Raw genomic sequence first — 24,318 nt, forward strand, 5'->3', positions numbered from 1 at the left:
GTGTGAAACACCAGCCCTCCTTCACCTTGTCCCCTCGTCCCCTGCTCTGCGTGCCAGGGTGGGACCGATGCTCTCCAACCTGCCCTGGAGCATTGCCCTCGCTGCAAAACTGGGGCTGAGCCTGAAGTGGCCATGCATGGGGTCTTTGGAGTCTGTCATTCCCCTCTGAGGCAACCCCACCAGGGCAGCCCTGCTGCAAGGAGAGGGTCTCCCTGCTGCAAGCCCCCGGGATGCCCACACCAGAGTTGGGGTCCCAGATGTGATAAGCCCCTGGGCCGCTCCAGCTGGGGCCAACCATGTTTCTCTGCTAGGCTTCCTTGGCCGTGGGCAAGGGCAGCCCGCCTCCTCCCTTCCCTTTTCTGCCAGGAGGAACAAATCCCTGAGGAATTTCGCCTGGGTGCATTCCTCTGAGTGCACGCACAGCGAGGCTGGCAGACGGGCTAGGGAGCCAAGCACAGCCAGGGCTGGTGCTGGGAGCCACCATCGTCTGGGACCCTCTAGCAGGGACAAAGACTCCAATCCCCCAACTGCCTCGCTGAAACCCTAATGGGGGCTTGGGGCTGGCGGGGTCCAGCCTCAGAGGAGACCTCCTTTCCCCAGCTGCATAGTGGGGACACAGAGAGGACTTTGGCAGGGGGTTGAAACAAATGCGCAGAGGGTCAATGTCACTAAAACCTTGCATGGAGGAGAAATTCGAAATGACAAGTAAAATCCCCTTGACTTTTGAGTCATGAGGGGCTCACGCACTTGTAAACCGCTCAACTCCCTTGAAGCAGCTTCCCTGGATAGCCAGCCCCTGAACATCTTCCAAAAATGCCTGTGCCACATCCCTCCCTGCCTCCCCCCACCCCGCCATTCATCATGCTCCGGTGGAGGTGGTACCTAAAGCAGAGCACAAACCCCTCTGCCCTCTCTCTCTCCCTCTCTCTTCCTTTTGTGCTAGATTTGTTGTGGTTTGTTTTTTTTTTTTTTCTCTCTTCTTTTTCAGCAACCCCCAACCCAGCTGGAGATAAGCGAACCACATTACAGTACAAGAACAAACATTATCGCAAACCCTGCCCGCGAGCGCAGTGTCTCTGCCCTCCTCGCCCCGGAGGGAGATGCCCCCGAAGGACTTGTGTGCCACCAGCAGAAGCTCACCCCATCCCGGAGCAGAGATCAGTTGTCCTGGCCCCTCCAGTCCCAGCTCTCCAGAGAGACTGAGCTAAAGGATGTTGAGTTTTCTCGAGCACGTCAAGTTACTATGGACCAAGTCCCACATTTGGAGCAGCTCTGGAGGCAGCAGTTTATGAACCACCAACATACTCCGGAAAAAACATGGCTCCTTGTTCATCTTGCTGTTCTTGTTCTTCACAATGCCAAAAGTTTTGAAGCCCTCGTGCCCAACAGGTGATACTTTAAGGACCTCCAAGCACATCCCTAGGAAGACATCGTCGATGGGGTACAGCTCCAGTGTCTCCGAGGTCTTGTGCAGCCTCTTGGCCAGGGGTCCATCCATGATGAAGCCCCCACCCCCTGCATAGGGTGGGTAGTTGCTTTTGTTGTAGAGGGCGCTGGGGATGTAGTACTTGTTCTCCTTCTTCCGGATCGGCTTGGCCTTGTAGAGGACATCCCCCACAAAGAGGTCCTCTCCCTCCTTCTTGTCCTCCAGGAACTCCAGGATGTTGCTGGGACTCACAAACACGTCATCGTCACCTTTGAAAATGAAGCGGACATTGTCGCAGTAGATGTTCAGCCACTTCAGGAAATGGACCTCTTTGAGGGTGAGGTTGAAGAAGCTGTCCAGGAAATCCCACTGCAAGATGTCCCCATAGATGTGGTTCTCGTAATCCAGCAGTTTCTGGTAGTTGCCTCTTTCCTCCTCCTTGGAGGCTGTGCCCAGCAAGAACAGGGTCTTGATCCTCTTACCCTCCACCTCCTTCTCCTGGCCCCAGGTCCTCCGGATGGCCTCGCGGCGGTCGTGCTGCGTGATGATAGACTTGACCACAATGAGCAGGTAGACGTCCCCGCTGCATTTCTCGGGGTGGTTGATCAGCATGGGGAAGTAGCGGCAGTGTCGGTAGAGCAGGAACTGCTGGAAATTGGGCTCCAGCCCTTTGAACCAGTCCACCTTGCTGAAGTTCTGGTTGGCTGAGCAGTTGGTAGTGGTGACATCCCAGGATTTTGCTTGCTTTGCCATCATGCTCTCCTCCTCCTTCACAGGAGCTTTCTCCTTCTTGCTCTTCCAGAAAGTGCTGGTGATGGAGAAGGCGTTGTCTCTCTTCTGTGTTTTCAGGGGCTCCGGAAGGGGCAGCTCTTTCTGCTGCTGGCCCTGCATGAACTGGCTGGGGGCCATTCCCCGTTGCAGCACCGTCACCGTGATCACCAGCAAGAAGGAGAGGCAAACCGTTTTGTAGATGGTCTTCTTCCTAAAGGGACAAGACAGGGGGGTTAAGGAGAGGAAACAGCAGGCTGCAAGACGCTTGTCTGTAAAACCATCTGCTGGAGAGGTCATGGGATGCTCATAATCTGTGTCCCATCACCTTTTGAAGGGCAGCAGCCTTGTGGGAAGATCTGTGGGACAACTCCACCCACACTCTTCCCACCTGTATCCCGTTTGTGGGGTGGGTCTGGGGCCACACTTAGTGGCAGGGACAGGCACAAGGCACGTGGCAGGTGGCTGTGGTGTCATCTGGTAACCCCATATCTGCACAAAGAGCTGGAAAGGGTTCATGGGAAAGAAGAAAATGGGTCGAGCGAGAGAGATGAAGTCAGGATGAGAGCTTCAGCACAGCAGCTGTTTTGGAGGAAAGTCCCAAGGGAAACCCCTGTTTCAGCCATCTGAAAATTGCGGTTTAGGACAAGAGCAGAAGGAAGTTATCTTTTCCATGGAAGCGTTAGCTCTAAAACACAGACATACTGCTCATGGCCCTAGATTGGCATCACAGGTTACACAACACTGAGAAGTTGGAGCCAGGAAGACCATGGGAGTCGACATGAAACAGGCATTGCCTTTTCATTTTGAAATGGCAGATCAGGACAAAAAAATTGCCATTTGAGATGAACTTCAAGGTTCAGTGGGGAAGGACACTCCTAATGCTGCAACAACCTCTGGAAACAGCATTTCTGGGGGCACTGCTGGGCGTTTTGGCCAGCTCTCAGGACCCATCAGCTCTCGGGACCCATCAGCTCTCGGGACCCATCGCTTCCTTTGTGGTGACAAGGATAAGGACAGTGGATGCACCACTGGGGATTTGCACCACTGCAAAGCTTAGGTTTGGGAGCAGATTTTCCCAGCCTGCAGCAAATCAGATATTGGCATGTCCAGGGTGCACAGAGGACGGGGGGTGGTAGATCAAACGCAGCCTCTTGCGGGGCCATCCTGCTGCTCTCCCCCTCTGCAGATCCATCACCTGGGGAAGCCACTGGCTCATGGGACAAACTGTGGAGCTCACCGGGGGCTTGAGAGGCATCCTCTGGTGGTCCTTGGGACAGCGGGAAGGCTGCACGCAGAGATTACTGATGCACGAAATACCCCCCCCACACCCCCACCCACCCCTTTTCCACAGAGTTTAAGGTGGGTTTCTCGCCCTGCTGCCGTGGGAGAGGAACTGCCCGCTCTGCCCATCTGCACTGTTGCCCCCAAGTGCCCGGCTCCCCCCCGCAGCTAGCACATCTGCACCAATCTCCTCCCGCCGCAGTCCTGCTTGCTCCAGCTGCCTTGGGCCATCTTCCACTGGAAATAAGCACGGGGCGCTGGGGGCGGCAGCTGGGCTCCACATGCCCACCAAGGTCCTGACAGCTTCCCCAGGGCAGCCCCGGCTCCGGCTGCTCCCATGCAGGAGGGGACACGTGAGATGCTCGGTGGCCCCTGGAGCCCCTTTCCCTGCCGGTGGTCGAAAGGGACCTCCTCTGGGAAGCCGAAGGAGAAGGATGTGGCATGGGTTTCACGGCTGCCCTGTGCCCGTCCTCTTGGTGACAGAAGCACGTCCCAGCCTGGATGCCACCCATTGGGGACAGCCTTCAGCCTCCCGCTCTCCGTTAGATCCAAGATCATCTCTACCAGGCAGATGGCACCTTCACTTTGGGATAATCCAGAGAAGGAGCTTGGGGCTGAAATCTGAAACATTTAACCCAAGTAATTTCCAGATAGCCAAAAACCAAAAAAAAGCCTTGAAACTCTCCTGGCCCTGGGGGCCAGATTGTGATCAGCACTGCCAGGAAGCTACTGGGGTTTGGGGGCACAGGCTGCACCACAGCACCTGCTTGGTGGGACACCCCAATGCCCCTCGGGCTCCCCAGAGCAGGGGACAGCATTGCTTTTGGAGACCCCGGCCACCGTGAAACACAGGAGCCCCAAATGGGAACTGGGGGAACCAGGAGATTTCAGGAGCTCCTTTCTCTGGCTTTGCCCTCAAGCACAAAGAACTTTTCAGCCCCACATTTACGTGGGAAAACTGTGATCGCTAGCGTGGACTGTGAGAGCGAGCATGGAAATAAGTAATTACGGGTAAATGGGTAGATATTCCCCATCCGGTTTTATATGTGGCCACTCATCTGAGACTGATGAGGGAGCAGTTCTGATTAGATCTCACCATTCCCTTAACCCTCTCCAGCCCCAGCCACACAGCTCTGAGCTTATTCTTAGAAAACCTTCGTCCCAATACAACTTTAACCCCTGCACAGCCAAGCAATGTTTAAAATCTCTCATTTCTGGCACTACAGCAGAAATAACCCCAGTCGCCCCTGTATAGTAGCCCCAGTTGCACCAATCCCATCCTGACACCCCAGCCTTGCTCCCACCCCATCCCACCCTTGCACTCCCCACCACCCCAAGGGCAACACATGATAAAATAGCCAGCCTGAAGCATGGCCAGAACTTCCCCAGAAGCCATGGGCAGGGAATTACTGATATAATTTTAAAAAAATTTGCATAGATAAGGCTGTCACTAGCTGGCACGGATGGGTCCCACCCTTGGCAGGCTCTGCCCACCACAGATGGGAGCCACATGGAGCTGCTCACCCCTGTTACCCTCCTTGGGTCACTGCTTTTTATTTCAGCCCAGGCAGAAGACACAGCTCTGGGGCTGTGGGGAGAGCTCTGTCTTTTAGTAAGAGGCGGACAGTTGGGTAGCCCAGCTACATCTAGGTGTATCAGTGAGGTGTTGCACAACAGCACAGAAACTTATTCCTCCTTTCTTCAGCAGACAGCATTTCCCAACTCTCACCGGCAACATGCTATTTTTGCTTTATTACAAAAATCTCTTTGAGATTTTTCCTATAGGTCTGACTTTGCAAACCATGGATGGGGGCACCAGCTGGTCCAGCAGGAGCCAAGAGAGCCACGGCTGACTTCTGCCCCACAGAAATCCTGTCCCTGCACTGGCAGGAAAGCAACGGGGACTGGGGGGACCCTGACCCTCAACCGCAGGTGATTCCCACAACAAACCAAGGATTTGGGGGGCAAAAGCGTGGCAATCATGTGCACGTCTTTTCTGATCTTGAGTCTTTCTGCTCTGTGGTCTCCTCAGCAGGGAAGTACTTTAGGGGGGAGAAACCAGGTCCTGCTCTCTGGAGACTCCAAGAACCTCCTGCTTTGCAGGAGGCAAGGGCGAGGGAGGTGCTTCGGGTTCACTGCCATCACAGAGAAATCACCCTGCTGAGCCCCAGCACCCTGCTCTGGGGCACAACCCTCAGCCTGGCCCTGGCAGTATCGCTAAGAGCCTGGGGCACCCGGTGCTGCAGGGCCCAAGGACGGCAGCAACCCATGCCCATCCCGGCTGGGCTCCCACTGGCGCCAGCCAGGACCGGCTGCCCCAAACACCGGTGTCGGTGCCACCCAGAGGGCTTTGAAAGGGTCCCAACCTGCTCCTCCTCTTCCCTTTTCTCCAGCAGGAAAAGCTGAAAAGCCTCCCTGTGAGACAGCCACACCACCACCGGCTCTGCCCCAGGTAGATAAATATAAATTCCCAAATTAGAGGTGGGCAGTTTTCCTTTCAGGTGGTGATGCTGTAGGGCAGGCGAGGCCCCAGGAGACTGGGGGTCTCCATCCCTGGTCCCCGGAGAGGCACACAGCCACTTTTGATCCGCATGAAAACCTCTTTGATCGGCCAGGGCTATCTATTTATTTGGATTTTTCTGGCCTCTCAATTAGACCCAGTCACTGAGCCGACGGAGGCACCACCAGTATAGAGCCCTTTCTGTTGGCGGTGCCAAGGGCTTGGGAGAGGGGATCTTATCTAGGAGCAGATGCTGGGCAAAAAGCACCCAAATGTCTCCAAAAGCAGCCTGCGCTGGCTGGCTGCAAGCACCAAGCGGGGCCCCAGCTCACGACGGTTGTCCCCACTGCCGGAGTGTCCGGGGACACGTCCCCTTCTTATAAAAGACATCTGGTTTAAATACAAGGCGGTAAAACCGCAGGGCTGGGGAAGAGGCAAGAGCTCAAACCGTGGATGGTTCCTCCCTATCACCCCCCCGCCGTGGGCATCTGCCCCCAGGCTGGTGCTCCCGTGGGACAGGGACCCCACGGGCAGGTCTGGCTGCCCTCATGGCCGCGCTCTCCCCGGCCCCGCCACACAGAGCAGCCCTTTCCATGGAAGGGCTGGGAAAGGCATCCCCAGGGAAGGGCGGGGGGGATGGAGCACGGACGACATTCACTGCCAGCCCCTGCCCGCTGCTCCCGTCCCGGCTCCCGCCGGACCGGAGCTCCGGTGCCCCGGGATGGGGCGAGGTTTGCGCTGGGAGCGGACACCCCGGAGAGCTTTCCCCGGGGTACCCCCGGCCCGGGGGTGGTGGGAGAGGACCCCGCCTGGGAACCCTCAGCAGAGCCGGGGCGTGGGGTGGGGGAGCGTCCCTCCTGGGATGGGGACAGACGGACAGGGGACAGACGGACAGGGGACACGGCGTCTCCCTTTGTCCCTTCCCCATGCGCACCCTCCCCACCACAGCTGCCCCTTCCCAGCCAGCCGCCCCCGGGACACCCCCTCGGGAGGGAGGCGGTGGGGAGGGGACCGGGGAGACCCTCGGGAGGGAGCCGGTGGGGAGGGAACCTCGCAGCCCCCCCGGGCCCCGGGCAGGGCGCAGCGCCGGGACGGCGGTGCCGAGCGGCGGGAGCGGAGGGCAGGGGACACCGGGTGTGGGACGGTGCTGGAGCGGGGCAGGAGCGGGGCTCGGGGTCCCCCGCTCCCCGGCAGTCACTCACCACTGGAACATGCTGGGAGTGGGACGGGGCGGCCGCTCCGCTGCTGGCCGGGGCTGCCCGCGGTCCGGGCGCTTCTCTCTGCCCTCCTCCTCTTCCTCCTCCTCTTCTTTTTTTTTTTTTTTTTTTCCCTACTTTTTCCCTTTTCCCTCCCCTCGTTCTCCGAGGTGGAGCCAAGAGGGATGGCAGAGCAGGTAGGTTAACTCTTGCCCTGCCCCTCCGTCCCCCTCAGCCGCACCAGCAGACTGAGACATCCCCAGTGCTGCCAGGGGAAGGGGTTTAAGGTTGACACCCCACACTCCCCCCCTGGGGACCCTCCCCGCTGCTGATGGGACACCCACCAGGAGCTGGGAGCTCGGGGGCTTCCCACCCGGGGGGGTCCCACCCCACGGGGTCTTCTACACCCCAGGCACAGTTCCCTCTCTGGGGTGTGTTAGCCCTGCCCTATAGCTGTTAACTGTAAAGGATCCCAGTTATGGAAATGGGATTCCAGTGCTCACCAGGAGAGGTGCTTTTGGCAGCTAGGATTTGATCTCTGGTGAAGGAATGTGGGTCTTTTCTGCCGTCCTAACACAAGCAGGTCACAAGCAGGATGAATCCCAAAAGGGACCTGGGGCCCAACACCAGTTCCTCGTGGGGACACTGAGATCCCAGCTTCGCCTCTGTGCACAGCATGGTTTGGGATCCCTGGAGCAATGGAGCCACACCTCCCCTGGGACCCAGACCTTACCCAGGACCCCCACCTCTCTTTGGCCCCCCCCCCTCTCCTGGGACCCACACTTCTCCCAGGACCCACATCTCATTCAGGATCCACACCTTGTCGGGAACCAACACTCTGCCTGGGACTCCCACCTCACCAGGCACCCACGCTCTGTCCAGGACCCACACACCTCCTGGGACCCACACCTCACCTGGGGGTGCAGGGAGTTGAGAGGAAGGGTTGCTGCAGCAGAAAGGTGCCTGCTCAACATGCCAGGAGCTGTCTTATGAGTCAAATTTCCACCAGCACCACAGGCAGTGAGGTGTCCTTCCAAACTCTTCCTTCAGCCTTGGTTTGGAGCAGTGTTTCACCAGCATCCCTGCTGCAGCCATATCAGCATGGGACACCCCATGAGAAGCAGATTTAAGACCTTCCTTTCCTCTTAAACATAGCATTTCAGTTAAGGGTCTTTTTCAGCCACAAAAATCAGTCCCCATCATTTCTGACGTCTCCCATCCCCACCAGCCACACGTGTCAACCACGAAGCCAGACTGGGAAGCCTGCAGGAAATCCTTTGGGATATTTCCTTTCCTGCCCAACAGAGATATCCCAGTCCCTTTCCCGCAGCCCCTCTGCATTTTGCACGAGTTCTGAGAGTCAGCATCTCCCACAGCCCCCCCAGACACACTGCACTTGTCATGGAAGAGGCTCTTCTGTTCTGAAGCTGGACACATGATGGGACCCACACAACCTCTGCTACTCAAATAGCATTTGGCCCTGCTCCAAGAAAACCCCAAGTCCAGCTCAGTTTGCGGGGGGGGGGGGGGGGGGGGGGGGGGGGGGGTTGCATTGCTTTCTCCAGACCCACTTCTCTCTCTCCTTATCTCGGTTTATCGCTTTCCCAGATGCCCTGCAGCTCCATGTCCTGGGGGCTGTGAAAGCTCCCCAGGAAAGACTGCCCAAACAGGCTGCACCAGCTCTGCAGCACCCCACAACCTTATCACCACCAAAGGTCCCTATGCACCTTCCCTGATTCCTTTTTAGTTTGTTCCCACTGCCCGTACGAAAGTCTGTATCTGCTGAATTCATGGCCCCAAGAAAATCATGGCCGTGAGATACACAGAGAAGGGGTGTCGGAGGTACGATGAAGAGCCACACTGAGTATCAGCTTGACCAGAGTGGGATGTGAGAAGGACTCACCTCATCCCTGTGGCACAGGGATGGTAGGTGCATGCCAGCCCACGGCTGGGAACTCACCCCACTCTTCAAAGAGGGGCTCACGGTGGAGGGGCACCCCACTGGAGAACCTCCCCTTCACAAAGAGCCACAAAGGGGTGTGAACAGCAAAGCCGCAAAAGCACGGCCACCATCTCCTCCTTCCAATGTGCCCTGGGACCATGATGGAGACAGGAACTGCAGCATCCCTGCTACGGGGAGCTGGAGTAAAACCCAAAACACAGCCCTGGAGCAGCTGCTGCAGCCACAGGGGATGCCCAGATGCTGTGGGTGTGCGACAGGCTCCTGGGGCACTCGATCCCCCGGTATCAGCACGTCCACCCGGCAAGCCCCGGGCCGGCCGCGGTGCAGCGTGCCTGAGGGCTGTGCTGCTCTAGCGTGGAAGTGGCACTGCTGTGGGACGAGAAGGGCTCCTGGCAGCCTGCCACAGGGAGCTCTGCCAGCCACGCTCCCAGGCTCCCACTTCTCCGATGGCTGCTTCTGTGCAGGAAAGCGGCAGGGCTGCGAGCGCCCGGACTTCCCGGATACTCCCGTGCTGCTGCGCAGGGTTTCAGCTCAAATAAGCCCCTCTGTGCAGGCAGACCCCACTCCCGCCTCCCCCTGCGTGGGAGAGATCCATGTCCAGCTGCGGGAGAGCATTGCAGACCTGGGGCGTGATGGCTGTGCAAAGCTTTACTTCTGATATCCATTAAAGACTCAAACAGTGTCAGGTCCGGGACTACTAATGACAGAGAGTAGCACTGTCCTACGCACTCCTGGCACTGCCAGCTCCTGTTTCAAAGCTGAATCTTAAGATGAAGCAGCATTTTTTTACATTTGTTTCATCATTACATAGAAATGTTTAGAACAAACCCAAGTTTTCACACTCTCCGGATTCACCCTGGGAAAGCAGAAAGGTGGCAGGAAGGCTAAAACCAAACTGAAAGCATTTTTTTTTGAAGAAGAAGTTCTCCTCCACACACCTCCTCCTTGTCTCTTTCCAGTGCCTGGCAAAAACAGGTTTTACCCGAGCAGCCACAACCCCTCTGCTGAGAGCGAAACCTGAAAAAGAGAAAACTGAATTTTTTTGTTCGCCCAAAACCAGAGCTGGGGGAAGCATCACTTTGCCACGAGCAGACCCAGCCACCAGCAGATCCCTGCCATTCCTGCCCGGCCCTGCCTTCAGCAAAACGGCTGGATCTGTCGCCCTGCTCCTCCTTCGCTGCAGCACCCAGTACCCTTATTTCTTAGGTCATTAGACTGAAATTTGGAGGCACCGGGTGCCTTTTCGGCACCATTGACAGAGCAGCAGGTGTCTGGAGAAAGGCTCTTGGGTGGCAGGTGCTGCTCAGGCATGGAAAAGCTGAGCTCCTTTGCCTTGCGCAATACCAGTGATATTTCGAGGTGCACCGAGCTACCGCAGTCCCATGAGAGCTGGCAGGGGACCTGCAAGAAATAACACTCAGGCACGTTATCATTGTATTGTATGGAGAATGCAGAAGGGGAGGTAACACACGGACCTTCCCAGGTGACATCCACAGCCGGGGTGACATCAGCTCCTGGCAGCAGCAGCCACCTCTGCAGCCACTGGCTCCCTGGACCCATTTGGAGATGGCCACTACCAGTGTGTCGTGGTTTAACCCCAGCCAACAACTAAGCACCACGCAGCCGCTCGCTCACTCCCCCACCCCCAGTGGGATGGGGGAGAAAAATCGGGAAAAGAAGTAAAACTCGTGGGTTGAGATAAGAACAGTTTAATAGAACAGACAAGAAGAAACTACTAATGATAATGATAACAATAATAAAATGACAACAGCAATAATGAAAGGATTGGAATGTACAAATGATGCGCAGTGCAATTGCCCACCACCCGCCAATCGACACCCAGTTAGTCCCCCAGCGGCGATGCCCCCACCCCCACTCCCCCCAGTTCCTATACTAGATGTGGCATTACATGGTATGGAATACCCCGTTGGCCAGTCTGGGTCAGCTGCCCTGGCTGTGTCCTGTGCCAACTTCTTGTGCCCCTCCAGCTTTCTCACTGGCTGGGCATGAGAAGCTGAAAAATCCTTGACTTTAGACTAAACACTACTTAGCAACAACTGAAAACATCAGTGTGTTATCAACATTCTTCACATACTGAACTCAAAACATAGCACTGTACCAGCTACTAGGAAGACAATTAATTCTATCCCAGCTGAAACCAGGACACAGTGTGACACACTCGCCTCCCACCCAAGCACCCCTCCTGGAGATGGGGGCAAGTGACCTGTGTGGACACAAGGCTTTGGAGCTGGCATCTAACGGGGCTGCGGGGCATCGTTTGGGCAAAGGGAAAGGGCGAGGACTGGCGCAGTGCCGAAAGGGCTCATTTAGATGTTCTCAAAGCAAACCACAATGCTTTTTTTGTTTCAAGAAGCCTCTTTTCATTTTGAAGTGGACCTGAATTAAAAAGTTTTATAAAAAAATAAGTACAAAGAAAGAAGTGAGCTTTTTTTATGAAGTTTATGCAATCCCAGAAGACTGGCTTGTGGCAGGTTGACCCAGCCAATGTTTTCTCACTGATGGTTTGGGTTTTGTTTCACTGGGAAAAGCTGCCCTGGTTTCTTTGATACAGGTTTTTGGGGGTTGTTTTCTGATTTCTTTCTATTCCAGCAAATTATATGTACACAGAAAAAAAGTCTCATCTCTCCTCCCGGCGACTCTCATACCTCCTGGCGACTCGTGCCAGCGCCGCCGTCCCTGGGCTGCGTTTCCCACCCAAGCCAAGGTCCCGTTGCCCTGCGACCTGCGGGGACACCCAAAACATCCCTCTCCTCCTCAAACCTCCAAGCGCCTGGAATGGGACCAAGGTCTCAGCTTGACCCGAGACCAGCCTGGGGTGGTCACACATTTAGATTTTTCGTCATTAAACCACTCACCTGTGACATACCCTGGGGTGGGGAGGGAGGCCAAGGCTGCTATTTGTTTAGCTGAGCCAGACTCGCAGCACGTCAGGACTTTGCACGCACTCGCAGGCAAACATCCTGAATGCGATAGGACAAGGAATGTCCCTTTCTCCTTGCAAATTTATTTTCTAAGCACCTTTTGTGATGCTGCTTGGGCTGTGCCAGCAGGTAGAGTAACCCTGGGAGGTTCACCCGTCACTGCTGCTCCCACGTGGGATGCTGGGGGCTATGGCCAGGGACCGGCACTGCCTCCCTCCCAGCCCTTGCTCAGAGAAAGCCCCCCGGGTAGTTAGGATTAATTATTACCCTGGTTTATTGCTAAGCGAACACCACCAGCTTGGAAGCTGGGGTACATGTCATGTAACCACCGGGTCTGACGTGGGATGACAGGAAAGACAGCCACCCCCCCAGAAAGCTCCCTCCGCTTGCCCATCATTATCACGGCCATAAACCAGACCCTCAGTGTGGGGTGGGTTATTTTACGCATTAACCCCAGGGCCCCGCGGCCATTTCCATCCCAGTGCCTCTGCCAGGGCTGGCTGTGCTGGCTCCTGGGCAGAGGCGGGAGGAGGTTTTCTGCCTTCCAAAGCCAGGCTCTCCCTCCTGCTCCATCAGCCTCAGCAGCTCACACCGAAATGCCGGAGGCTGCCGAAACACCTCAAGCCACAGCCACGAGCAATGCCAGCTGCCCTGCTTGGAATCAAACCCCCTGGGATTCGCATGATTTCTTCCAAAAATGGGGGCAGGAGGGGAAGTTGCTTTGCAGGGCAATCGCCAGGCCAGGCCCCCCTGCTGCAATGTTGGGGAATAGGAGGAATGTTGGGGTGAGACTCGAGTGCCACGGGCTTGGGGAAAGGCAGGGGATGGGGTGGTGGCATGGTGTTGGTGGAGGCGATGCTGTTGCAGGTAGGACACGAGCTGGGGCTGGCAGGGAAGTGCTGCCCCAGCCTTTGTGCCAGGAGCCACAGGAGCAGGGCAGGGGGAAGCACTCAGCAAACCTGGGGGCCGGATCCACCCAAGCGTTTGCCTCCTTGGGCTGCCCCTTCCTCAGTTTCCCCAGCAAAAAGGCCCCCATCCAGCTCTGGGGCTGCTGCCCGGCAGGGATGCTGCCTTCTCTCCCAGGGGATCTGCGCCCCTGGGACGCCTGGCTCTCCTGGGGAGCCTGGTGTGGCCGTGCTGTTGCTTTAAATCAGCAGCTGGATCCAGCTGTGACTGCGAGTAACCCTCACCGCAGCCTTGCCCAGGCCTTTTATGCATTTTCCAGCGGTTCCAGAGGCGCTTGGCGGCAGCGCGCAGGGGAAACCGGACTCACGCTGGCGAGCAGGGAAGGGAGGGGAAAGGGAAAACATTTCCCTTCCCAAAGGAGCAGAGGGAGCCCGATGCTGCAGCTCTGGCAGCAGGCACAGGGGGACCAGACAGCTTGCGGGGCTGCCTTTGCGGCATGATGCAAACAGCCTTGTGGTTGGACACAGCAAGCCAGAGGCCCTGGCTTGTCCCTCCCAGCCCAGCGTGCCCCTGTGAGAAGTGCTTACCCCAGCGTGCCTCAGTTTCCCCCTCTCTACTCACCTCAATCCAGCCTCACACAGCAAGCCCCAAGGTCTAGGTTTGTCCTGTGAATTCATGGCAGGATGGCATCCAGGCACCGAAGAAAACAAGCCCATGAGGATGGAGGATAGAGAAAGCCTAGAGGGATGGGAATGCGGGGTTGAGAAGGGAGACACATTCATGCTGCCCAGATCCAGAAAGAAGGGAGGAGGATGTTGGTGTGCTTGGCTCCGGGAGGGGAAGGTCCCTGGGAGGGGACCCATCCTGCCACTGGAGGGGTCCGCTCGCATCCCAGACCCTCCTAAAGAGCAAAGGTGGAGGAGAGGGAACCAGGAGGGAGAAGTTCCCAGGTTGTACGGTTGGGAAAGCGATGTCACGCCAGCGCTGAAGCCAGCAGCCCTGCCCGTAGAGACGCTCCTGCCCATCGCAGGGACCATGGGCCTGTCCTGCTCAGCCTCGCTGCCCTGACCATCCTGCAAAGCCGGCCACGGGCACAGGCTAACAGCGAAGCCCTGGTTGGGCATCAGCCCACAGAAACCGCTCTCCCAGCTCCAGCCTGGGAATGGCTGGGCTCGGGGTGCCGGCATGCTGCGCTCACAGCCCCGGGAAGCCCTGCTGCCCTAGGGGGCTGGCACAGACCCAGAAGCCACAAACTGCGAGGCGACGTGTTTTCCGACGGGCAGGAGAGTGCTCGCGACGTCTCTCATGAGTCAGATGGAAAGGGCGGCTCAGGAGTCACCTGAGCCCGGCGGCTGCCTGCCCGCGGCCCCTCTCCAGCCCAAGTGGAAAAACATACGGCCCCGGCGCAGCGCATGCCTGCCGAGACCCCGAGCTCCGGCCGGGCCCCCTCCTGGGCCGGCAGACACAGAAACGCTCACGTTAGCCTTTTTTGGCCAAATCGGTTTAGGAGGGAGGCAGAGGCGACTCAGACATCCCTGGCCCTGTGGCTCTGCTTGTCATTAATCATCGCTCCACTGCTGCTCATCGCCTGTGCCAAAACCTGGGCTCTGCTACAGCCACTGGTGGGTCTGTCTCCAGCAAAACATGGAGAGAGGGAGAAAGAGGGTATGCGGAGTACCAGTTTCCCCCTCTTTGGCTGGGGCTACTGGACTACAGCCACGGCAAAGCTTCCCGCTTGTGCACGCACAAGAAGGGAGGGCAGCACCCACGGTACCACCTCCGGGCAGGCACCCGCCCAGCGCAGGGGATGACCCTTTCATGGGCATTGCTTCCCAGCCCAGCTCAGGGAGCTGGTAGGAGAGGTGGCAACAGCAATTTGCTAGCCTGGGAGTATTTTAGCCATGCAAGAGTCCTCCAGAGAGGGGAAGAGAGCCGGCACACCCAGCTGCATTCCTGAGGTTTGGTTTCCATGGTGGGATGTTCACCCGACGGTGAAGTCATGCTGTGGGCTGAGATGGCCAGTGAGTTAATGCATGCATCCAGCTCCTTCCCTGATTCACAGCAAGCACAGCTACAGCCCCGTGCCATCCATTGGGCTGACGGTTCTGCCACGCTGCCATGGCTCTGGTGTTTCTAGCATCTTTGTCCGGGGAGGCTTCAGACACCGTTGCTGTGTTGATCCCTGCCTCACCATGGGAATCAGCTCCTGCCACAGGGTGGAGGGACAAACTGATGGCTCTCATGGGTCCTTCCAGCCCATTTGTATCATCACACTGTGCTCCCCATAATGTTTTACTTTCCTTCATCCTACTGCTGCCACTGGTGACAACAGGATAGAAAAGCACCACCCTAAGAGGTCATTCCTGTAGGGCCAAAGCCTTGAAGATCTGCCCAGTGTTAGGGAGAGGTGGGGAAGGATGGAGAGCTGGACAGCATGGAAAGAGGAGGATGGAAAGCCCATCGGTCCTCGGGGTGAGGTAGCAGGGACTCTCCCTGGCACCAGCAGCTCACAGTGCCAACACAGGGCACGTGGCCGTAGAGTTTGTCTGTGGGGCCCCATGGATCAACAAACCAGAGATCTGGTGGAGGAACTGGTCCTGGGATGGCAGCCAATAAACTGATAAGATTATTTCCAGCCTCTGGAGTGGCTTTCTGTAGGTCTGGAGGCACAGGAATGTGGCTGGGCTGTCCAGGACCATCAGCCACTCTCCCTGTTTCCTCGGCTGGTGAGACACAGTGCTTTTGGGCTGTGGTTATTTGTGCTAGAAAGAAATGTCTTAATGGGATTTTTCAGTAAAGATGGACTTTTTTGCAGTTCAGTCAACTAAAACCCCATAAAAAAGCAACTTGCTTAGGATGCATTTCCTGATCAACCACCACTGGAGTGCTTTCTGAGTACACCCTCTCCACATCGGTCCCAGCCTCCGGCTGTCCCCAGTGGCCGTGGGCCTGAGGAGGGGGCAAGCTGAAGCCCAAGGGACTCCTTCTCTCCTCTTGCACACATGCTGGTGTCTCACATGAGCACACGATGCCTCTGGAAGACAGTAGGACACGGCTAACCCTCAGACATGTCGGAGAGGACCTCTGAATGCCGACACTCCTGTGAGCAGGGGTGTTTGCTTTTGAGATGGACCTAGACCTTCCCAAGTGTGCTTGTGTTCAAGCTAAACCAGAAAACCCTCCCTACTTCTCATCTCACATGTAGCCAGACACGGAGGTCCTAGCTGGGATGTCACCAAGAAGCCAAGATCCCTTTAGGGGCCAGCACTAAGGCACCAGCAATGACCCTTGCTCCAGGAGGGGACAAGCCACCTTCTGGGCCTGCCACAGCAGGTGACATCCCTGGGGACCAGGGAGATGATGTTGAGGATGTGTAAGGGGCTGGCACAGCCCCGCAGCCGCCTGGGTGTGTATCGACCAGTCCGGGAAGCGTGCAGCCAAACTGAGCCTGAGCTGCAGCCAAAGAAAACCGGCGGCTCCAGGGCTGTTTTGCACCAGCCAGGATGGAGCACCAGCCTTGCAAGCTGGCGCTCAAGGCACCGAAGGGTGACACAAGGCAGCTCCCTGTCTTGAGGACCCCACAAAGCTTTCCTGGGCTCTCCCAGCTCTTCCCCAGGCTCCATTTCGGTTTGACACCCAGAAGCATGTGAAGGTTAAGTGACGTACCTGGAGGCCGACAGACCCAGCCCCTGCTGCCCCCTCCCCGTTCCCGTCCCTGACCCCACGCACACACCCAGCTGCGACGCGAGGGTCCCTCAAACCCCTCTGCCCCTGGAAACGCCGCCTCCCAGCCTCTCTCTTTCCTCAGGCCCTTCTGCCTCCACTCCACACTAATGATATTCATTTTGCCGCCTTTTCCTGGGGCGCCGGCCCCTCCTGTAGCAGCTCTCCGCTGCTCTCCTCCACCGGCTCCCAGCTGCCCTCCAGCCTGGGTGACTCACGCTCAGCACACACTGAGCCCTTTCAGCAGCCCTCAGCCCCGAACACTGCCCCAGTCTTCCCAGTGCCGGTGTGCCGAGCCCCCCCCCCCGCCAGAGCCCACTGCCGGCACAGGCTCCTGGCCAAGGGGAGACATCCGTGCCTTCGCTAAGAGAGCGGCTTTCACGGCCGAGAAGGCGAAGCCCTTCCCGGTGTGATCTGGGCCAGGATGAGGCGCAAGCAAGCGGTCGACCGGCTGGGATGGACTCGGAGCCTGGGTCCCTTTGAGCAACGGCCAGCAGTCTAAAAAAAATAAATAGATGTATTTGAAAAGAAGAAAAAGGATCACAAGCTCCTAATGGGACCGTTCTTGGCTCTGACAGACGAAACCTGCCAGGAGCCTTTTCCTCCCTTCTGCCTTCACCAAACTTCCTCTGACCAACAGCGGGGCTCTGTCTGCTGTGCGGGGACAGGGGCAGAGAAGGGGCTCCTCTGTTCCCTGGCTCCCGGCTGGCAGCAGGGTGGGCACTGCCGTACAAACCGCCCCTTCGCCTGGAAACATTGCAAAATCCTCCATCAGAGGAGCCACTGAAAAATCCATTTGCAGGAGTTCCTCCGGGCCAGGGCTGCACAGAGAGTGGGCTGGAGGCACAGTGCCTGCGGGGCAGCACTATCCCCTGCACTGCACTGGGTCCTGCTTGTGCAAGGGGACTCGTTGCCCTCCTCGGGGACTTGTGTCTCATGGCCTGGGGTGAAGTGCTGGAGCCTGGGAAAATCCATGCATGGCATTGCAGGGGAGGATGTACCTCAAAAAGAGCCTTACTCACCTGCCACAGCCTAACATCAGGGCTTTTCAGCTGTCACAGATCTCCAGCAAGGTGCGTGTACCCCCAAGGGACACAAAGAGAAGGGTGAACTCTTGTGACCACGGGTGACACAGCGGGGATGCACACAAACCCAGGGGAAACCTCCATGCGCGAGGCTGCACGAGTATCTCCTGCCTCTCTTTCCTTCCCACCTCTCACTGCCTTTTTTGCATGTGCTTTTCTGTTCAGTTTGCCAAAATACCCAAACTACCTGAAAAAACAGTCACAAACTCCTCTATGGCAGAGGCAGAAATGTGTGTGCGTGTGTCCATCCATCTGTCCGTCATCGTTATCACAGTTCTAAGTGCAGACCAGACGAAGGGGCTGACCCTCACACCCTGGGCAGCATCGCAGGATCACCCACGTTGCTGAAGCTGTGCCGATTTACACTTGCAGAGCATGTGGACCTGCATCAAGCCGAGCTCTGGGCTAGGGAACAGGGCTAAGAAAAAGGGGAAAAACCTACAACTCTGTGAAAAACCACAAGAGGCAAGCAGCCAGGCTTGAAGGGAATCCCCGCCCGGGTTTGCTACCAGCTCTCTGATGAGCCTCCGCTCTCGCCCAGGGATCTCTCCTTGGAGGGGACAGCAGTAGGATGCTGCCCAGGGGCCAGGCTTGTTTTTTCTCTTCCAGAAGTAGGGCCAGAGACGTGAAATCTCAAAATCTTGGTGGGAGGAATGCAGTACCTGAAGTGCTAAGATGTGCATTGCAGCTGCCCTGCCCTCTGGGTGTTTGCCAGGTTTCGGTAGCAAAGTCCCTCTTCAGCTATCTCCAGTGAAACTGCCACAACTCAAATGAAGTTGAGTTTTATAAGCCCAGAGAGAGGTGTGAGGGTTTTGCAAGCTGTTCTTAACCCAGGAAAGGTCACCCAGAAGCCGCTCTCCTGCTCATGAGGTCAAGCCACCAGTGTGCAGACACCACTGCCAGCCACCAGCAGCCGCAGAGAGCCCTGCGACCGGTGGCAATGGTCCCACAGCCCCAGTGCAGAGGAATGATGTGGCTCATCACCAGTCCCCTGCACGTTGCAGCACTGAGCGCAGCCCAAGGGGCCGAGCTGGCTCGGAGCAGAGAGCAAGTGCTGCTGCATCAGGCTGTGGCAGAGCCTGGCAAAACTTTTTTCCGCTCCCTCCCTCCCCAGTTGTCCTTCCACCATCACCTGGTTTTGTTAAGGAGCTAGGGGATGGATTCCAGGGAGTGTGTGGGGAGGACAAGACCCACTGTTGGGGGGCAATGGCAGCTGTGCCAGATGTTATGATGCCAAAGAGGGGTGATGGCAGGCACAGGGGAACAGCTGATGGATAAGGCTTCAATATATACAGACCCCTGGGAGTCCTAGAGCCCAGAGGGACCCCAGTTCCCAGGCCCAGTGTTGCAGAAGCGGGGAAAGGGCTAGTGCACATCTCCCACACCCCAGCCCTACAGGGCACTGGGTGCTGGGGTGGGCAGGGAAGGAGGGGAGCCCTGCCCCTGCAGGCAGCTCCATCCTGGGCTGGTCCTGCATCCCAGGTGGCTCCCAGTCCACTGGAGCAACCTGGAGGCACCTGCCACCCGCTCACAGGGCTGAGGACAGTATCGCTGCTCCTCCCGTCAGCCTTGGGATCAGCCATCCAGCAGCAGAGCCTTGAGCCAAGCCACAGTGCTGCCAGCAAAATATTCTTCATTGCTTGCAAAGGGAGAACCAATATGTTTCACACCCAGGAAATACAGAGATTCTTTTCTCAGTAATCTGGAAAAGCAGCTGATAGTGTGTGGAGAAAGGGGAGAGGCATAAGAATGTACACTGTGTTTATGGAGCTTTTATTTGTCACTGGTTCCTGCACGGCCAGGCCAGACAGCTCTAACCTGCTCTAACCCACTCCCGCCTTTGTGCTGGAATAAATTGTCTGAGTAATTCTCAGCAAATGCACTGAAGCAACAGAAACCTGACCAGATGCTGCCTGCATAAAACTGCAGCAGGAAAAAGTAAAATTCAGGCTGCGAGCAAAAGGGCAGTGCATAAGACCATGCAAGGAAGAGACATGTTGCACTATTACTTTGCACTCCGTTAACTGTGGGTGGTATAACAAAGCAAAATCTGGGCTGGGTTTATGCAGCCCCAACCTTTGGCGTAGGTTGCATGTTCAGTGGGTGTGGAAGAAAAGCCAGATCGCGTGTAACAGCCTTAGCTGATGCAGGTACAGCATGGGCCAAGTTTATGCTGATGCAGGATCAAAAGTTTTGCAATTTCACTGTGAGACTAATAGGATGTAGGAGCTATCCCCCTCTGCCTCCCCCCCTGAACCAACAAGTGGGGGAGACATGCGGTTGTCCTGACAAGATCTATTTCTAGCCCTCAGGGTCACAAACACTAGCTTCAAACTGCCTGGAAAAGAAAATAAGCATAAGCTGGTACTGATAATGTTAATATTTTAAGTTTCCAGGCAATCTCCAGCTGCAGCCCCCTAAGCACAACATTGCAGGTCTCCCAGTGCAGCAGCTCTGGTTACCCAGCTGCACCCCCCCTGCGTGCAGAGCAACCCTGGCACCTTCACCCCGCACAAACCATTTTACCCTGCTGCAAGAACATATGTGACAACACTAAGGGACCACAAGAGTCACCCCTACCAACAACAAATGGGAACCTCAGATTAAATAACAAGGATTAAAGTAGGACTATCCCTAAAACTCACTCTACATTTTTGCAGAGCTCCTACCCAGAACTCTGCCCAGTCCCAGCTGCCTGCACTCCAACGAGGCTCAGAGGCAGTCCTACATCTCCCCTGCTCTGTCTCTTGCAATCTCCCTATCTACCCTGAGGCAGATGCAAAGCTCTCTCAGGCTGGAAGGAGTTAAAATAAGGAGACACTTTTAAGCTACTACATTTGCATTTAAGACAACCACCTAGCACTGGAGCTACAAAGGTATTTAACTTTGTGATGTTTGAGGAGGTCTGAAAGTGGGTGTGGTGGTAAAGATTCCAATCCCGATCCTTACCTCATCAGGAACAACCTTAGTTTCATATTGATTCAATCCTTACTGCACCTAGACTATCATACAAGCTTTGCCATGGTTAAGAGCCTAGCAGAAACTAATCCGTGCATATATGCTTAAAGGTGTGCAGCTCAAACTCCAGATTTGAGCTGCTGTAAGAGAATCCATGCATAAAAACGGCACTGGGTAATAAGCAGCTTTCTTGCCAATCTGGTGTTACGTTAGGGTGCCAGCCCTACACCAGCCCCTGCTGCCATCCACCCAGTTCTGCTGGTGCACAGCTGGGCTCAGAAGAGCTACTGCCTCTCCCGAGTCATGCTGTGCTTCTACTCGTAGCATGCTATGGCCATTTCCATGCAAAGCACAACAAACAGTCATGCACCCTGTCCTGGCTGTGGCTGGGACAGAGTTAATTTTCTCCAAAGTAGCTGGTATGGTGCTATGTTTTGGATTTGGGACCAAAACAGTGCTGATAAGGCAGGGATGTTTTAGCTATTGCTTACATAGCATGAAGGCCGTCTCTGTTTCTCACGCTGCCCTGCCAGCGAGCAGGCTAGGGGTGCACAAGAAGCTGGGAGAGGATAGAGCAGGGACAGCTGACCCGAACTGACCAAAGGGATATCCCAGACCATGTGCCATCGTGCTCAGCAATAAAAACTGGGAGAAAGAAGGAGTTACAGTGTCTGTCTTCCCAAGTAACGGTTATGCATGATGAAGTAACTGTTCCTGCTTTCCTGGAAATGGCTAAACACCTGCCTGCCTGTGGGAAGCAGTGAATGAATTCCTTATTTTGCTTTGCTGGCACACACAGCTTTTGCTTTACCTATTAAACTATCTTTATCTCAACCCATGAGTTTTCTCACTTATACCCTTCCGCCTGTCTCCCCATCCCACCGGGGAGGAGCAAGTGGCTGTGCAGGGCTGAGCTGCCCACCAGGGTTAACCCACAACACACTCCTAAGGTCATGGTGATAAGACCCCCTCCATCATCTCCAACACGCCTAAGCAAGGACATATTTCCCCAGGAGCTGATTTTCTAGTAAGGACAGGGTATTCCCGGTACAAACCACACTCACAGCCCAGAGGAAGGTCATTCAAAGAAACACGTGGGCAACACCAATAACCATGCCAAGCAGCAGGAGCAGTCAGCTTCACAGAAGGTAAGGCAGCTTGTGACTTAATGCTTTGCCCAGCGCAACTGCTGGTGTTGGGAGAAAGCAGCAACATACTCTGCCAGCTCATCTAGCAACCCACTGTCCCATTCCCACCGCCCAGGAATGGTTTGAGAGGCCTCTAAATGAAGCCCAGAGGTCTCACGGTTGGTAACACTTCAGTGGCTGACTTGCTCAAAACCGTTCTCATTAGGAAATGGTTTTGCATAAAGTACTGGCTCAGAAGGTAAAGCTAATGAGAGATTTTAATCAGCCCCAGCACAAAAAGGAGGAGATTCCTGCATAATACCAGAGACCTAAAAGCTGTCCTTTGGGATCCAGTCTGCGATGCAGGAAGAAGCTGTGGTACAGGTGAAAGGAAAGGGGCTACAGCCAGCACGCACCAAACATCCAGCCAGTTTTCAAAGCACTCCAGCCTGGGACGAGCACCTTTCAAAGCCTCCTTTGCCTCTGTAATGCACGAACACGATCCAGCCCTATGGAATAATTCCCATTGCAGGAAAAAATAAGGCAACCCCCCCCAAACGAAACAAAAAGTTAGAGCGAGGGAAGGAAGCAGAGACAGGAAACTACAAGGATGCTCTTCAGAGAGGCCACTGCTGCAGGGCAAAGGGCCAGATTTTTATGCATATGCTGAGGTTCCTTCTGAAACTCATTTCAGTCACCTGAACAAAACTATCAGCTTTCCACGAAGGCTCAAACTATCCCTTGCTGCCAGCAAGGAGAGAGTGCTTGTAGAAAACTAGCTGCCTCCTCACAGCTGCTTGGGGGAAGCTGGACTGGGTTGAAATACAGGATCTCACCAGCAACAAGTAATGAAAATAATGAGATGTACAGCAAGGATATCTCTTTTTCAGATTGGACTCTACAGACACAAATGTGTTACTGTCACCAGAAAGGTGTAAGATCACCTGGGTTGGTTTTGGTTAACAAGCCTTGGTCTCTGCCCTGAGCATGAACACAACCCAGGAGCCAAGACACCCTGCTGGGACTCGAGATGGAATCAGTTCTCACTGCAGCCACGTCCGGATGACTTGGGAAGCAACATACAATTGCTGACACTGGCTTCTGCTTTAGTTGCGGTAAATGTGGTTGCACAGAACCTCGGAAGCCCCAACAAGATTTGTGGAAGTTCACAGTTGCTTAGACCCACCTTCCTGCAATGTTCAACATGGCTTTGTGAAAACCTGCATCCTCACCACCTGCATCTTCAGTCATGAGGATAACAAGGATTAGAGGAGAAACACAGTCTTACGATGCTCTCTCCTTGCCCCTGCCCAAAGCATGCTGAAGTTTTAAACTACGGTACAGGAAACAGCCGTTTAGCTGCTCAATGTTTTTCATCTATGTGGAAAAAAAATCAAAAGTAGTAAATTATTTCACTCCAATTCTGCACAAATGGGGAACCATGCGCTGCAGTGGTCAGGTCCTGAATTTGAGTGAAAATATGACACTAAACTTCAGGTCAGCTCCACGTACATATGACTGAAAACTCAGCCAGACCAACTTTTAAGTTTTGGGAGAAGCAAGCCAAATTCTTCTTGCTGTTACTGTGTATTGTGGTAGGGCCTAAAAGCTTTAGTTATGGGCCAAGCTGCTCGTGTCCTCACGTCACATAAGCACTGAGGGGTTGACTATGAGCCACGCGACCAGTTGTGCTGGCTCATAATCTATGATTTGCCCCCAGTTGCAGTGTGGCTACACTGGTGCAGCCATTCCGGACAGTCCCAATCCCTGGATCTGGGCAGAAACAGGACAGCAACAGCTGCTGTAGAGCGACAGGACCCTTGAGAACTGCCATTGTACTCTGCCTGTGGATCACTCCCTGAGGTGGTGGCTCATGACTGGGAGCTCCCTGGCATGGAGCTTTTGGTACAATTAATCAAGATGGAAATTTTGGCTGTTTCAAACAGCCCAGTTTCCACAGGACTTGAGGATGGAAGGGGCTTAATAGAAACAGAACTGTTTTCCTCAAGTCCCAGAGCTGCCTCATTTCAGTTCCCAGCTGCTCACTTGGAAGAGGAGCAAAAAGAAAGGAGCCAGTTTCGTGGAAAATCATGGTAGGCCACGATCTGCCGAGTTAACAGAAAAAAAAATAAATAAACAAGCCATCTGCTTAATAGGAGCCAGTCCATTAGGATACTGCAAATTCAATCTGGGGGAAAGCAGTTGGAGAAAAGGGTAAAAATTTCAGTGAGACATGCTGCTTGACAAAGAATTCATTTGGTGCTAATGGTCCTGCTTCTTGCTACCAACATGAACCACGCTCCCAAAAGGCAGTGCATGAGCAGACATGAACAATGAAGTGATTTGTTCTCAGGAAGCATTCAACCTCTGCCAACAGTCAACCGGATCCAGACAACGGCTAGGGCAGTCAGACCGGCACATGGCAGACCAAATGAGGAAC

General features: G+C 55.3%; 1 protein-coding gene across 1 annotated transcript; it reads right to left on the reverse strand.

The window, feature by feature from the left end:
- Nucleotides 1–980: 980 nt before the first annotated feature.
- On the reverse strand, nt 981–7,723 carry B3GNT7 (UDP-GlcNAc:betaGal beta-1,3-N-acetylglucosaminyltransferase 7). Its single transcript, XM_030029200.2, has 2 exons — nt 7,181–7,723; nt 981–2,408 (listed from the first exon to the last, which is right to left on the reverse strand). The coding sequence occupies exons 1-2, from the start codon at nt 7,189–7,191 to the stop codon at nt 1,205–1,207; spliced, it is 1,215 nt and encodes a 404-aa protein (XP_029885060.1). The 5' UTR covers nt 7,192–7,723; the 3' UTR covers nt 981–1,204.
- Nucleotides 7,724–24,318: the final 16,595 nt, after the last annotated feature.

This window comes from Aquila chrysaetos, chromosome 10, assembly GCF_900496995.4.
Source record: "Aquila chrysaetos chrysaetos chromosome 10, bAquChr1.4, whole genome shotgun sequence".
Classification (NCBI taxonomy): Eukaryota; Metazoa; Chordata; class Aves; order Accipitriformes; family Accipitridae; genus Aquila; species Aquila chrysaetos.